Source organism: Mytilus trossulus, chromosome 2 (assembly GCF_036588685.1).
Source record: "Mytilus trossulus isolate FHL-02 chromosome 2, PNRI_Mtr1.1.1.hap1, whole genome shotgun sequence".
NCBI classification, from domain to species: Eukaryota; Metazoa; Mollusca; class Bivalvia; order Mytilida; family Mytilidae; genus Mytilus; species Mytilus trossulus.
Genome location: NC_086374.1, coordinates 96,973,738 through 96,990,613, shown reverse-complemented (window position 1 = coordinate 96,990,613; position 16,876 = coordinate 96,973,738). Strand labels below are relative to the sequence as shown.

The 16,876-nt window shown below is 31.1% G+C and overlaps 1 protein-coding gene across 3 annotated transcripts in view; it reads left to right on the top strand.

The window, feature by feature from the left end:
- Window positions 1–16,876, top strand: part of LOC134708469 (centrosome-associated protein 350-like) — a 108,463-nt gene that overhangs the window by 79,100 nt on the left and 12,487 nt on the right. For all 3 annotated transcript variants that reach the window (XM_063569022.1, XM_063569023.1, XM_063569024.1), the window contains 15 exons: window positions 2,667–2,839; window positions 3,953–4,042; window positions 6,204–6,387; window positions 7,605–7,815; window positions 8,163–8,270; window positions 9,301–9,424; window positions 10,180–10,404; window positions 10,868–11,122; window positions 11,462–11,586; window positions 12,049–12,179; window positions 12,850–13,008; window positions 13,550–13,848; window positions 14,364–14,471; window positions 15,176–15,244; window positions 16,761–16,806. In XM_063569022.1, coding sequence (XP_063425092.1) covers window positions 2,667–2,839; window positions 3,953–4,042; window positions 6,204–6,387; window positions 7,605–7,815; window positions 8,163–8,270; window positions 9,301–9,424; window positions 10,180–10,404; window positions 10,868–11,122; window positions 11,462–11,586; window positions 12,049–12,179; window positions 12,850–13,008; window positions 13,550–13,848; window positions 14,364–14,471; window positions 15,176–15,244; window positions 16,761–16,806 — 2,307 coding nt within the window. The remainder of the gene's footprint in view (window positions 1–2,666; window positions 2,840–3,952; window positions 4,043–6,203; window positions 6,388–7,604; window positions 7,816–8,162; window positions 8,271–9,300; window positions 9,425–10,179; window positions 10,405–10,867; window positions 11,123–11,461; window positions 11,587–12,048; window positions 12,180–12,849; window positions 13,009–13,549; window positions 13,849–14,363; window positions 14,472–15,175; window positions 15,245–16,760; window positions 16,807–16,876) is intronic.

Here is a 16,876-nt window from a genome sequence, read left to right as displayed (position 1 = left end):
TAAGTAATTTCAAAGTTTGAAATAACACTCCATTTTTTAATCAATGATGCAGTCAAAAATTGCTATTAAAATGACAAATATTGGGCGTGACTTTAAATTTTTGTTATTATACCGTTAACTCATATTTGTAATGAAATTCATTCAGTTAATGAAATATACTTAACTTGCTTAATGTAAAGATTTGCATTTCAAGTTCAAACTTTTTGTTACTTTTATGATATACATGATATATAAAACTAGGAACTGAGGTAATAAGAAATACAAGAATTTCTGAATAAAACAATCTTAAATTCATATTAAGAATATTTTCCAATGTATATTAGAATATCTGACATCTTTTTAATTTGTATGATCTTTGCATATTTTATATCTTTTTGTAATAAAACATGCATTTGTACAGTTATTTTTTAAGGATTTGACATTTTGCTTAATAATTGTGTCTTTTGTCGATTTTGTTTATTATCTTAGAACTAGTTATATGAAGAAATGGATTTTCTTTTGCGTTTAATCATTATTTCACATTCATTTTTTTCTGATTATGATTTAAAATCTAAAATATAATATATCCAAGAGGATAGTTACAGAAAACTATGACCTTCTATTTTTACCATTATGCTTATTTAAATAATAAGATGCAAATTTCATATTTAATTCATTTTACTTAAAGGTTACATGTTTATATTTAGTAAATATTTGACATAGATATTAAAAGTAAGCTAAACGAACATCAAGTCAACTGAAGTCTTACCATATGTGATGGCTGATTTTGCTTACATTGCTGAGAAACAATATGTGGCTGCTAATCCTTTACTAAAAGTATATGATAGCAGCTGAGGCTGGTCATCCATTTTAAAAAAAAAAACATGTAGTAGCTACTATGGCTGCACGTCCATTGCTAAAAATTGTACAATAGCAGCTATGGTTGTTCATCCATTGCTAAAAAGTTATGGTGTCGTCTGTGGCTGCTCAACAATTAGTGTTAAATGATGATGGCAGATATTGCTGCTCATCCAATCCATTGCTAAATTCACATGGTGGCAGCTGTGGCTACTCATATATTGCCAAAAACCATGGTGGCAGCTATGCCTGGAACCCTCCTTTTTTTTTGGACGATCAATGCATTTGAATAGGGAAATATAGTTGGAACTCCCCCTTTGTCCTTGGTTGGGAAACCCGCCCCCTTCTTTAGAATGGCTGGATCCGCCTCTGGCAAAGTTTCATCAAAATCAAACAACTTTGCATGGAGCGCCATCTGCATGGTTTTCTCATAGATGTCCATTTAAAACCATATGGTGATAGCTATGGCTGAACATCCACTTCAAACCATATGGTGATAGCTATGGCTGAACATCCACTTCAAACCATATGGTGATAGCTATGACTGAACATCCACTTCAAACCATATGGTGATAGCTATGGCTGAACATTCACTTAAAACCATATGATGATAGCTATGGCTGAACATCCACTTAAAACCATATGGTGATAGCTATGGCTAAACATCCACTTCAAACCATATGGTGATAGCTATGGCTGAACATCCACTTCAAACCATATGGTGATAGCTATGGCTGAACATTCACTTAAAGCCATATATGATGATAGGTATGGCTGAACATCCACTTAAAACCATATGGTGATAGCTATGGCTGAACATCCATTGCTGGAGTGTTGACAACTGTGACTGTGACTGCTCATTCATTTCTGATTAATTATGATGGCTGCTCAATCACTGCTGATTAATCATGATAACTGCTGTGGCTGCTCATTCATTGCTGAATAATCATGATGGCTGCTCATTCATTGCTGAATAATCATGATGGCTGCTCATTCATTGCTGATTAATCATGATGGCTGCTCATTCATTGCTGATTAATCATGATGGCTGCTCATTCATTGCTGAATAATCATGATGGCTGCTCATTCATTGCTGATTAATCATGATGGCTGCTCATTCATTGCTGAATAATCATGATGGCTGCTCATTCATTGCTGAATAATCATGATGGCTGCTCATTCATTGCTGAATAATCATGATGGCTGCTCATTCATTGCTGAATAATCATGATGGCTGCTCATTCATTGCTGATTAATCATGATGGCTGCTCATTCATTGCTGATTAATCATGATGGCTGCTCATTCATTGCTGAATAATCATGATGGCTGCTCATTCATTGCTGAATAATCATGATGGCTGCTCATTCATTGCTGATTAATCATGATGGCTGCTCATTCATTGTTGAATAATCATGATGGCTGCTCATTCATTGCTGATTAATCATGATGGATGCTGTGGCTGAATAACAAGAAGATGACTTTTAAATGTCTTATTTTGAAGAACTGGGTCTGTTGGGTTGCTAACTGATTGAAGTTTTACCTTCCTATTTTATACATATATTAGAAATATCACTTTTAACATATACTAAGATAAACATGCCTCAGTCGCCATTGTTGATAGATTGTTGTTGCTTTAAAGGGAGGTAAATGAGTATACATCTTACTAATACTTACTCCACCTGTTATTTTAGGTATTATACTTACTCCACCTGTTATTTTAGGTATTATACTTACTTTTTCCATCTGTTATTTTAGGTATTACTACGGTAATACTTTTTCCATTTGTTATTTTAGGTATTACTAATACTTACTCCACCTGTTATTTTAGGTAATCAAAGAAACTCCACCTTCAATGACACTGATGACGACCCTGTTGAAGCAGCAGCCATTAGAATCCAAGCTGCATACCGGGGACATACAGTACGACAAAGTCTGAACAGTTGGAAACTTCCATCAGGACAAACTGTTGGAGGTCACATCAGACGTGCCGGACAAGACGAGGTAGGTTACGAAATTACTTTATATTTTTAACTTTTTTTCTATCAGACAGAAGCTATAATATTATTGTTTATGTTATATTCTTCTGAAAGACTATTCTTCTTTGAAAGCCTTATTATGACCAGAATAAATGAAAACATGCCGATAAATCTAAATTCCTCTGTGACACAGTATTTATATTCATTCTAGGTAGAAAAATATTTGAGCCAAGATTTATTGAAATATAAACTTTAAAAAAAAAGTGTATTTCTTAAAGGGGCACTAGCTGTCAAATTCATGGTCACCAATTTGACTCAAATTCTCATAATTGATTAATTACAATGTAAAACATTTATCCAATCGATCAAGCGTTTAAAATAAACAGTTTACAAAGCATGGGGTAGATGATATGTAGGTTCGTTTCGTGTGTATTTAAATCCAGATGCCATCTAATTAACTATCGATTTGACCTCAGATGACCATATAAGCGATGTAAACACAAATAAAGATATGAAAAGGTTAAACCAGCACGTGCAATTGGATTTTTATAGGTCTGTTTGATTTGAATTTATAGATTAAAAATATAAGTTTCTCATTGTTTTTAACCGTATAAGAATGATTTATGTGGATCGAATTAGTAATCAAATGATTTACCGTAGTTTCACTTTCATTGTTGACATTTTTTTTCTTTAAATAACCAGTTCACGTACAATGCATGCGTTGTCAGTCTCTAGCTAGGGGTTAAATTGAAGTTCACATGAATACCGGTTAGAATGATGATGACGTTTTCACTTGCAAGTGAATCAGTCAAAAATTATGTATAATCGCTTATTTCAACAAAAATAAAGCAAATTGATTGCTAAAAGCAAATTATTATTTCATTATTCCAATTTAATTAATGATTAATCTAAAAAAAATCATACTTTATTTTTTTACATATATCGTAGCTAGTGCTCCTTTAAGTTGAAAATTAAAATTTTAAAATGAATGGTAATATTTGTTTTTTGGATAGAAAATACTTTTATATCTTGCGTTTTATATCTTTTTTTTAGCTATAGGAGAAACTTTGACTCAAGTCCCTATATTTCTGAGCTCCTTGTAACTTGAAATATATTTAACAATTGATTTGTTTTTCAGGATGAATCGTCAATAACAGAAACATCAACATTCAGTGAGATCACTCTTACAGAAGATTCAGAAAACTCACTTTTGTCTAATCGGAGACCAGTAAGTCTAATCTCTTGAAATACAAAACTCCTGATTATTAGTGAGAATATCAAGAGTGGTACTGGATATCCAAGGGTGGTATCAACAATTATAAGGATAAGCAGCACCACCTTTAAAAACTTGTCATGATCCCCTGCCGTGCTATCCGACAAAAAAACAATTTGACTTTTCAGAACCTATATTCATTCCGTTAATATTTTCACAAGCATACCCCAAACATTGTGATTGGCTTATAACAACCTAAACAGAGAGAATTCAGACAAGGATGTGATGTAAATTTCATTTTTGGGGTTAAACAAACAGTTGAATAAGCCAAAATCATTTATATTCTAAAACAGAAAGTTGTTATTGTTGGAAATGGAACCATCAAAGTTTAGAATTTTCTGACTGTTTTTTAGACCCATTGGTGGCCATTGGCTGTTTTCTGCTCTTTGGTCAGGCTGTTGTCTCTTTGAACTTTTCCCTATTTCCATTCTCAATTTTAAGTACTTAAAGTTTATCAGGTCATCGGTGTCATTTGCAGATATCATATGAATTGACTGGAAAAATATATTACCAATACTCCATATTTAAGTTTTAAGGATAAATGCATAAGCTCAAAATTGTAAAATCCATTCCATTAAAAATCCATTTGTTCAAGAAAGGGAATATTTTCTTCTTTTTACATGTAATAAATTAAATTTCTTTGTCAAATATTTGATATTATTGATAATGACAAAAAAATGAAAGCTATGAATAATAATGAAAAAAAAACAAGGGCAAAGAATGGAGAATATATTAAGTTTGTTAATATTGTTCCATCAATAACGAATCAGTGATATGAAACAGTGATAACTTCACAGGGCTTTATGTATTTGAGTGGTAGAATTTCATTATTTTTTTTCGTCACATTTAAATTAAAATTCATGACAAAAACAGTGTGAATTGTTTGCAAGATGTAAATGTGATCTTTATTTAAGAAATTGCCTCTACTCATTTTATAACCATTTAACTTTCTATTGATTATTTAGATAGTTAAATTAAATGGTGCATATACTTTGGCTGACTTCTTTGTTTAGGAATGTGTTACACATTTTCTCAGGAGATTACAATGCAGTCATTTAGTTTAGTGATTGATATCATGAATATGCATATTTATTCCTTGAGGGCTCCCACAAGATCTTTTTTCCTTCACGAACTATTTAATAAATGCTATATTTTATCTCTTTAGTTCATTATTTGAATTTAACATTCATAGAAAATAAATAGGTGTTTATTATTTATGTACTTCTAAACACAACATCAGAAATAAAAGTAAATGACCACGTTAATTATTAATGTTCAGATGATTGTAATTTCAAAAATCATCTGGAGGTCATTGCGTTGTTTATTGTCTGTTATAACTTTTATAAAGTATTGACTTGACTAGACGGATCCACAATTTTTATAACTTTAGGGAACTGGGCATATTTGTAAACTATATATTTAAGCTTTTCATTGATAAATGTCATTTTCATGTCAGATACGTTTGCGAAATTGAGAAAAACAAATTATTGAATAGAAGTACAATGTTTTGGTATTTAGCTGTTTGAGAGTTGCAAATGTAGTGTCCTTGTTGACTTTAATCAAAACCAGACAGATAAAAATTTCACGGGCATTAAATTCCTAATTCAAGATTTAATTAAATGCCTCTTATATATGTATCAAATCATTCCCCATCAAGTCAAAGTAAGTAATACTCATGATGGTATTGAAGGTAAATTATAAATCTTGTGAAGGTAAATTGTAAATCTCATGAATGTTATTGAAGGTAAATAATAAATTTCATGATGGTATTGAAGGTAAATTATAAATCTCATGATGGTATTGAAGGTAAATAATAAATCTCATGATGGTATTGAAGGTAAATAATAAATCTCATGATGGTATTGAAGGTAAATAATAAATCTCATGATGGTATTGAAGGTAAATTATAAATCTCATGATGGTATTGAAGGTAAATAATAAATCTCATGATGGTATTGAAGGTAAATTATAAATCTCATGATGGTATTGAAGGTAAATAATAAATCTCATGATGGTATTGAAGGTAAATTATAAATCTCATGATGGTATTGAAGGTAAATTTAAGATCTCATCTAGGTATTGCAGGTAAATTTTAAATCTCATGTTTGTATTGTAGGTTGGCTCAGGGTTACGAGATAGAGATTTCCATGCTGGTGGACTTCGACACCAAGGTCCTACAGAAATGGTCATACCACGTCCTACAACACAACACAGAGGAGCAGGAAAATATTCCTGGGAGCAATCTCGTCCAGATCCAGATAATGTCTTCAATGTATTTGCTAGGCATCAACGAAATCAAGGTACTTGATACATATTTATTAGTGGTATGATGTCCTGTGGATTCAGTATTATTCATTGGATACCAAATTTCATGGCTCTCGTGAGTACAGATGAACCATGAAATTAAATATTCAACGAATAACAAATTGACCATATAATGATATGCAGACTCCAGCAAAACCACAAAATTAAATATTCATGAACATGCAAGTTTTTATGTAATCCACAAAAATTGGTACCCACGAAAATAAATGAATCCACATCTAGATTAAATATGAAAGTATTTGAAGTACAAATTTCTTCCTTTTCATGAATATGTTTGATTTGATTTGATTTAATCAATTCTCTTTCCCTATTTTTTTTTTAAATGCATGTAAAATTGTAAAGAGTCCACATTCTGTTTGGGACTGATTTTCAAAAAATTGAATTTTGTTAATTAGTATTTAGCATTTCTGATATATTTGCACATGTATAAAGTTCAAGATTAAGATGTAAGTGGATATAAATCCTGAATTTCCTCTTTTCTAAGATATACTGTAAAGGAGTAGGTTCAGTAAGACTCCTTTTTGGCCCCAAAATATAGCAGTTTTACAAAATTGTTAAATGTAAACTTTAAGCTATTTATTGGAAAGTAGAATGCTTCTGCTACATAGGTATGGGCTGTTTTCCCAATACAGTGCACATATATTGGGAACTAGCATCATTAAGTCATGCTAAATTACTGAAATCTTCATAATTTTAGGATTTTAGTTAAATTTTAGGCGGTTTCCATCTTAATTGAAAGTGGCCACATTGGTGTTCATTCTTAATATTGAAATGTAAGTTGATTTTGATGATAATACATAATATATATAAAGGTTGAGGATGAAGACAGATCCGGCCGCTTTCATTTTTGTCAAAAACCATCTCAAAAATTACTTTTTTGGCATATTTGATAGATTTTTTATATTCAAGCTTGAATCAGAGTGGTTTGAATGATTAAATCAGTCAAAATCTTTCACATACACTTATTGAAGCAATTGAAATAGACACTTAATTGATTAAAAAGTGTCCAAAATCTTTCGTCAGATGGACCTGAAATTTGAAGCCAAAATCAGCCCTTACTTTTAAAAGAATTGGGAAATTGGGGGAAATCCCATTACATGAACTTCGTCAAACTTATGCAAAGACAAAATTGGAGACACCAAGACAGTCCTCCAAATTCTGCAAGTATCTATGTAAAAATGTATACTTTCAGACAAACAACGACAAGGATATTCAACAGAACCAAAGATAAAGGAAGAGGAGTACAGAAAGGAACTGGTTACCTCCCAACATACAGCTCCAAAGATTAGGTCTACACAAAATAGCCTGCCTAGAAACAGAAGTCCAGGAGTTGGTGCTAGAACAAATAGTCCTGGCTTTGGTTTGAGGAGTGAAGCATCAGTGCATCATAGTATTAAATCAAGGTAATACAACTACATTTAGGCTCTTTTGATTTTGAGAATGTTCAGTAATGGTTTTGAAATACCTACTCATAGTAATTTTGACTATTTTCTTATGATTTTGTATATTATGAATAAAAGGATGAAAAAATAAGTCTTAAATTCTGTTGAAAAGGATAAATCCATAAAGAATTGGAAAAAGTTATATACATTTAATATGCTGTGCAAAAGAGTTATTTATACAAAATATAGACCTCTTTCATTATGAATATCAATTCAAAAATGTAAACTGTAATCTTTAGTAGATTGAGCTTAGAGATTGACCTAAGTAACATATAAGATCATTAGAAAATTATATATATTTTTTGCAGAAATGAAGACACCCGACCAAAGACTTCCGTAAGCTTTAAACCACTACCATCTGAGAGTGAACATGACGACACATTCCAAGAAGTTTCCTATTCTAGACAGTTTGAATTGTAAGTGGGTTTTATTAAAAAAAAAATCTTATTGCTGCAGACTATATACCCTTGTTTGTGTGTATAAAATACTACATATGCCAGGTAAGACTCATAAATTTGCCTGTAAAAATGAAATTTGATTTTAAATTTGGCTTTAAGTGTATGAAAGATTCATGGAACCCTGAAATAGTGGAAAACATCTGTATTATTGTTTTATCATCTTGATTTTGTACAATGTGAGAGTAATTGTGATCTTCAAATGGTCCTTTCCCGTGGTACATTATAGGGTTATTCCTGGGTACATTACATGTTTATTCCTGGGTACATTATAGGTTTATTCTTGGGTACATTATAGGGTTATTCCTGGGTACATTACATGTTTATTCCTGGGTACATTATAGGTTTATTACTGGGTACATTATAGGGTTATTCCTGGGTACATTACATGTTTATTCCTGGGTACATTATAGGGTTTTTGCTGAGTACATTATAGGTTTATTTCTTGGTACATAATAGGTTTAATGGCCCATGGCTCATAAAGAGCATTAACTGTATCTATTTTGACAAAAAAAGAAGTATTCAGAATTTACTGTTTATATTATTGACTATCAATTCTTGATAACTATCAAAATTGTGATATTTGATAATGTTTGAATTTTCATTTAGCTGATGCACATCTCTATTATACTACATAAACCACAACACCTGAATTAACATAATGGAAAAATTACATACTGATGTTTTTTTATTCATTTAATTATTTTTTTAAAAGTATACATGTCATTTTGTTATATAGTCTATAGGTTTAATCAGATTAAGCCTTTCTCAATCAGAATAATGTGACTGGGTACGGTTATCTTCCTGTTGACCTTGTGAAATAACATGTTCAAAATCTGGTTCAGTGTTTAGGTCTAGAACAAAACTTGGATCATCATATCAAATCAATAGATTCTCTTTCTTATTTACATGTTACCATTTCCATAAGACATTAAACAACAATGCATCAATCCATCTAAAAAAGACTCGTGTGATTTTTTTTTTTTTATAGGAGTAAGGATGACAGAAGTAAGCCTGAAAAAGCTTCAGTTTTGTCTCATTCCAAACCTAGTCAAAAACATTCAGCTGATACAGATACAGATACCTCAAGTATAGAAGACTTCTCTAGAATAGAGGTTTGTTTAGTCTTAATGAATTCTGATTCTCATTTCTGTAAAACTGAACTGTCTATTTGAAATGTGAATGCATAAATAAAATGTTTCAACCTGTATTGCATTTAAATATACTAAGGACGGGATAAGAATAATGCAGGAAAGTATCAGCACAACACATAGATGCCAACCATTACGATTTTTGCGTAGTGGAAAAAGTGAAACAACTCAAATGGGGAAACTACAGTCTAGTTTATAACAAAACGCATTTACAAAGAAATGTAATAAGACAGACATGAACCAACAACTACAAATATAAAAAAGAAGATGTGGTATGATTGCCAATGAGACAATTATCCACAAAAGACCAAAATGACACAAACATTAACAACTATAGGTCACCGTACGGCCTTCAACAATGAGCAAAGCCCATACGGCATAGTCAGCTAGCCTATAAAAGGCCCCGATAAGAATGTAAAACAAATCAAACGAGAAAACTAACAGCCTTATTTATGTAAAAAAATGAACGAAAAACAAATATGTAACACACAAACAAACGACAACCACTGAATTACAGGCTCCTGACTTGGGACAGGCACATACATAAATAATGTGGCAGATTGTTCACTTTTTCACTGTTTTTTCTACCTTTTTAGATAAAATAAAACAAGAATAAATATAGACCCGCAAAAAAATATTCTTGACTATAGACAATATAAAAAATAAAAATTGATCAAAAATATTGTAAATTAACTGAACTAAAATGTTGTTGTTACTAGGACCCAGACAGACGTTACCCACATGTGGCACCAGACGATGACAACTCAGCCACCCCTAAAGCCTCATTACGATACTCACCCGACACGTTAGAGAGGAAGTTTTACTCAGAACTCAACCAGTTAGAGAGTATGGAAGAGTCCATGCGACAGTTAACAGGGGTGGAGAGGACCAGAGCTGTCTCTATGGCACAACAGGAAACTGTTTCACTTGCTCAGATGTTGAAGGTAGTTAATATATGTTTAAAAATGCAGCTTCAGTGAATTTAGCCCGCGAATTGTTTGAATGTACTGATTATGCTAATAAGTCCTCTGGTCAAGACAAAGGGTATTGCAGCAGGATATGCATTCATGGTATTTATAGGAGTAAGTATTGCCCATAGATTTAGATTTTGGGTTACTAAATGATGTGTTTGTCTATAATCATATTTGCCTTGAAAATATTTTATTGAAAATTAAATAACCATGGTGTATCAATCTATTAGTTCTTAAAGAAGAAAGTTCCAACTCAAAATATTGCCTAAATGTTTTCCTTGCTGCATTAAAGTACTACATATTGCTTAGTTTTATTTTTATATTACAAAACTGAAAAATGAAAGGTATCTCAACATTTCAGTGCTAACAAACACTTTGATTTGTGTTCACTGTACATAAATGACTGATATACCATTACATCAATTATCTCTTATAGGCTCGACAGCAAACTCATGAACGAGACATGAAACTTTTGGAAATCAAGGTGCAAAAAGAAAAGCAAGAAGCAGCCAGAATAGAAAAACAAATGGAGGAGGCCAAACAAAGGAGTAAAGAAGCCTCACAGAATGCTAAAGATGTCATGATGAGGGTACGAGGGGACGGAAGGGAAGCAGAGCCTAGCGCAAAGTACAACAATAACAATAAACTGGACAATAGTGATAATATCAGACCTAAAAGGGCTGTTAAACAGGTAAGGACAAATAGTATACATGCTAACTTATTTCCTGCCTCCTGGCAAACAAAATTGGGTAGTAAAGTAGGTCAAATGATTTTGTATTGAAACCTTTCACAAAACACTAAATTATGATGAATATTTAATATTTTTGGAATGAAAAATAGAAAATCAAACTTTTTTAAGAAAATGAAAAACTTTTTTTTTTTTTGTTATTACAGAAAAAACAGTGCAAATAAAACCAAAATTTAAAAAAATTGTTTGAAAAAAAGATGCTTTGAAGTCTCAGAATAAAAAAATTATCATTCTAAAACAAAATGAAAATAATAATAAAGCAATATTTTCCTTAAATTGCAGAATCAGTCAAGCAGTGATTACAGGGCACCAGACTCAGCCAGGTCATATAGTGAAAAAACATCACTGAAAACGGCACCCTCCTCATACAGTGAGAAAACAAAAACAGCATCTTACACATCATCAAGGTGAGTTATAAGATAGGGAAAAAGTACTGATGGATCGCTAATTTTTTTTTTAAATTTTATTATTTTGAAAAAAATAGCAAAAGTTACCAAAATGATATTCAAACTCATATAAGATGAAAACAAACTGACAATGCCATGGCAAATTTTTTTTATAACTTTCAAAAGACAAATAATAGTATACAAAACACCAAATAGAAATGACCCAGCAACACAAATTCAAAACAAATACTGGTGGAAATCAATTATTGAAGGTGAAAATGAAAACTGAATCATTCTGAGTTTTGAAATCTAGCTCTTCTCACAACAAATATTACTATTCTTTATAAAAACGATCTAAACTTTATAATATGCCTTCTTTTTTTTTTGGGGGGGGGGGTTCTTTGGTAAAGGTTTTTATTTCAGATTGTATGTTAATGTAAGTTTGTTAGTTATTGCAAATGATTAAACTGATGACATTTTTAGAAGTGCATCTGTAAAGACTGCAAGCGATACACAGAAGGGTCGTGACAGTGACTCCTCTATCAGATCTGTCAGTGGGGCTGATGCAAAAGATGAGTCAAAATCAGAGAGTATATTAGAAGAGTTATCTCAAGGTGAGTGATAGTGTCATGAACATCAGGGGGGGGGGGGGGGGTATAAGATCAAGACAGTTTATGTAGCAGGTCTTCTTTTTGCAGTATTGAGAAGGGGTACAAGTTTTTAGATGTGAATTTTATTTTGTTGAGATATATTAAGTTGAGACCAGTAATAGTATTGGTATGTTAAAATATAAAAACAGTCATGTGATCAAAGACATCAACTTGCTCATTAGTTTTAGCATAAGGAATTTGGCTTGAAAGGAATCTTAAAAAGTGATTAAAAAAATAATAATAAGATTATGAAGAATGATTAAAAATATCAGTGTAATTTCATGTTCAAATTTGGTTTTAAAAACAAATCTCTCAAATTATTTCACGTTTGGAACCAGAAGTCAAAGCAAGCTTTCTGACTCAATCTACATTAATATTCGTTGGATACCAATTTTCGTGGATTTCGTGGGTACAGGAGAACCACGAATTCAAATGTTCAACGAAATAAAAAATTTTGTAAAGGAATGAGTGTAGACTTTGCCAAAACCACGAAATTAAATATCCACGAATATGTAAGTTTTCCTCAAACCATGAAAATTGGTACCCACGAAAATAAATGAATCCACAGTACTTATATATGTACTCTCTAATCTTTATGACATGACACAGTCTTAAATTGATTTATATTTTACAGCATCTGGCGATGAATACTCTATTAACTTTGATGACACAATGACAGAAGATGAAATTGAAGAGAAATCGTTCAAGGCCATTTTACCGTCAGAAAGTCATCGTAAACGTGCCAAAAAACATCACCTTGATAATATGTCTGTCACATCAGATGAAGGATCAGGTATGGAAAGTTTACAATAAGAAAATCTAAAAAAAAAGTATTTACACCACTGGTAAAAATGTGCTGTTGGCTAATAATAATTTCTCCATCAAATTTATAAATTATTTTCAATAACTGATTCTTTTTATTCTCTTTTTTTCAGACTTGGTCAAAGATAAGTCCTTTAACTACTTAGGGATGAGAAATTTTATTGTACAGTTTATGATATAATAATATACATTCATATCCTAAAATAAAAAACTTTTTATTTTGTATCCTAAAATAAAAAAACTTTTTATTTTGTATCCTAAAATAGAAAAACTTTTTATTGTGTATCCTAAAATAAAAAACTTTTTATTTTGACAAACTTGAAAATGGTCATACACTCATATTTAAGCATATTCTTAATCTTTTAATTTTTAACATACCTGAAAAATGTGTTTTCAGAAACAAATTTTGTGCCAATTAAAATTTAATAACAAACGTTTTAATGATTATTTTCTAAAAAAAAAATACTCATTTGAGATATTTTAAGCTTATAGAATTTTAATAATATTTGCAGTGCCAAGTACCCCTCGAATTTCGGTAGATGATCTAGGGTCATATGTTCTGGGAGAAGATTCCTTTAACAAATTTACAGAAGAAATGGTGAAACAGTTTATGAAGGAAGAGGAAATGAGAGCCCAACACCAGACATCCCTCCTTCAACTTAGAGAAAAAGCACTTGTAGAGAAAACCAAAGCAGAATTAGAGTGGTTAGAACAACAAAAAGGAAGAATAAGGAACAAAGGGGCTGATGATTCCTATCCACAAATTATAAAACGTCAAAGAGGACTTAAGATGAAACTTCAAGAACAACAGGTAAAATTTCATTACTAAATTTAAGTAAGAAGGAACATTAAATAACAATTATATGGAGTTTAAAATTTACATCATGTTGGCCGATGCAGTATTGCAAACTTCAAGTCAGCCATTAATTCTTCTCTATGGCTTCTTTTTATATGGCTGCGAAAAGTTTTGTTTTGGTTTCACACATGTGTTTAAGAAAAGATGTATGTTGAAAAGGACAGTTATTTAATGCTTTTTGTTTAATTGTCTTATTCATCTGTCTATAAATAATATTCTTCTTAATTATAATCAAAAGTCAATGGCACAGAAAATTGAATTAAACTTGTGATAGATATAAGAAGATGTGGTATGAGTGCCAATGATACAACTCTCCATCCAAGTCACAATTTGTAAAAGTAAAATAAAAATTTATGTCGAAGTACAGTCTTCAACACACAGTCTTGGCTCACACGGAAAACACCAAAACTGGTTTTGAGGTTTGAAATGTACATAATTTTATGCACCTACTTATTTCTTGAATGTTTCAGGCTGAGATCAAAAGAATGAGAGAGGCCAACAAAAAAGCTTCAAGAGAAAGACAGTTATTATTACAGCAGCGGGAAGAAATCAGCCGACTCAGGCAGTCAACTAAACAAGTAAGGGGAGAGAACTCAAGAAATTTGTTGAGCATTACAAATCATGAAATGGATTTTATTTTACCTGTAAGAAGTTGAAAAGATTTTGCCTATAATCCTGATTTTGTAAAATACAACACTGGTTATTGCTCATCATCCTTCTTATCCTTCTTGGAACTTTTAAATTGTTAGAAGACTTCTAAAGCTTCTTTTTCTTTTCTTTTTTCTAAATTTTTTATTTTTTGGCATATATATCTTTTTTTCAGCAGAGATATAGAAATCTGGTATTGTGATTTTGCTTTTCCCACTTAGGTTCCAAAATTATATATTTTTATTCCGTCTTGTTTTGCCATTTCTTTCTAATGGTGTCTCGAAACTTAATTTTTCTAATATAACCATTGAGGTTGAGAAGTAATTTATTGTTAAAGATATGCGAATTGACATTAAGGCAAAGTTATAAGCCTTTTAATAAGTATATTCAAGTATAAGCAAACTTAAATGATTATATTTTTCATCATATTTGAATAATAAAAAAAACCAGGAATGTTCAAAGGGAAGTAATCATAATTTATACCTTTTTACTCAATAAGTTTTTCTCCTCTGTTTAATTAATTCCTTATTATTTAACATCATTTAATATTATACAAATAATATTTGGAATAAGTACAATTTGGTTTAATGTTATTTACAAATTCTTATATTAAAGAATGCATGTTATGTTTCAGACTAAGGAAAAGCTGGGTGGTAGATTAGGTCGTCCAGCAGAAGTCCACACAGAAGATGAATTTTATGTGGTATGTACCTTATTGTAATCTTTACTTGATATACACATTCTTTCCTTAAATGGTTTGAAATTTTTTGATAAAGAAGAACTTTGCATATTGAATACAATTATTGACTTAAGAAGCTCCTTTTTGTCGAGCCTTCGACTTTAGTCGAAAAAGTGAGACTAAGCGATCCTACATTCCGTCGTTGGCGGCATCAACAAATATTCACTCTGTGGTTAAAGTTTTTGAAATTTTAATAACTTTCTTAAACTATACTGAATATCTACCAAACTTTGACAGAAGCTTGTTTATGATCATAAGATAGTATCCAGAAGTAAAAAAATAAAATTCCATTTTTTCCGTATTTTACTATAAATGGACTTAGTTTTTTCGGCGGGGAAACAAAACATTCACTCTGTGGTTAAAGTTTTTAGAATTTTAATAACTTTCTCAAACTATCCTGGGTTTGTACCAAACTTGGACAGAAGCTTGTTTATGATCATAAAATAATATCCAGAAGTAAATTTTGTAAAAATAAAATTCCATTTTTTCCGTATTATACTTACAAATGGACTTAGTTTTTTCTGCGGGGAAACATTACATTCACTCTGTGGTTAAAGTTTTTAGAATTTTAATAACTTTCTTAAACTATCCTGGGTTTGTACCAAACTTGGACAGAAGCTTGTTTATGATCATAAGATAGTATCCAGAAGTAAATTTTGTAAATAAATAAATCCATTTTTTCCACATTTTACTTTTAAATGGACTTAGTTTTTCTGTTGGGAACCATTACATTCACTCTGTGGTTAAAGTTTTTAGAATTTTAATAACTTTCTTAAACTATCCTGGGTTTGTACCAAACTTGGATAGAAGCTTATTTATGATCATAAGATTGTATCCAGAAGTAAAGTTTGTAAAAAGATTACTCCGTTTTTTCTGTAATTTACTTTAAATGGACTTAGATTTTCTTACAATCATAAAATAGAAACAAGAGGAATATTTTTATTGATTTTTTTCCTCATTATTGTTGAGTCTGCGATTTACAGCAAAAATAGGCGAGACACTGTGTTCCGCGGAACCCTTACAAATTTTTAATGAAAAAAATAATAAAATTTTATGAAGAAATTGTCTAGTGGTGGGTTGCTCTATATCTTGAAATCTGTTATAATTTCTAAGTTTACACCTTACATGTATATTAGAGGGTGTGCCATAATGTGTGTACAACTTCCTAGGTCAAAGGTCAAGATCAAAAACTTTGGTTCAGTTGACAACCCCATAGTCCTATAGTAAAGATACAATTATTTACCTCATGTTATTTACAGCAGAACCCAAAGAGATGGCTCCCATCTAAATAATTTCTAGTTATTCCTCAAAAAAACCATGAAAGTTACATGCAATGTAGTGACAACAAAGAAAAATTTCGTTCTATTTGCCAATCAAATCTTAGTAGAATAGGGGTAAAAATTGAAGAAATCTAACCATATTCAGATTCCCCTCATTGAGTTCAGTAATGGAGAATTTAATATTTTTTTACTTTTTATAGAATGAAGATGAAAAAGATACAGATAATGAAGCATCTCAAAGAAAAGGTAAGAAAGAATTACAGAATATGGAAAGGACAAACTTTTGCTAGAAATGAGAGAAAACAAATATTTAGTT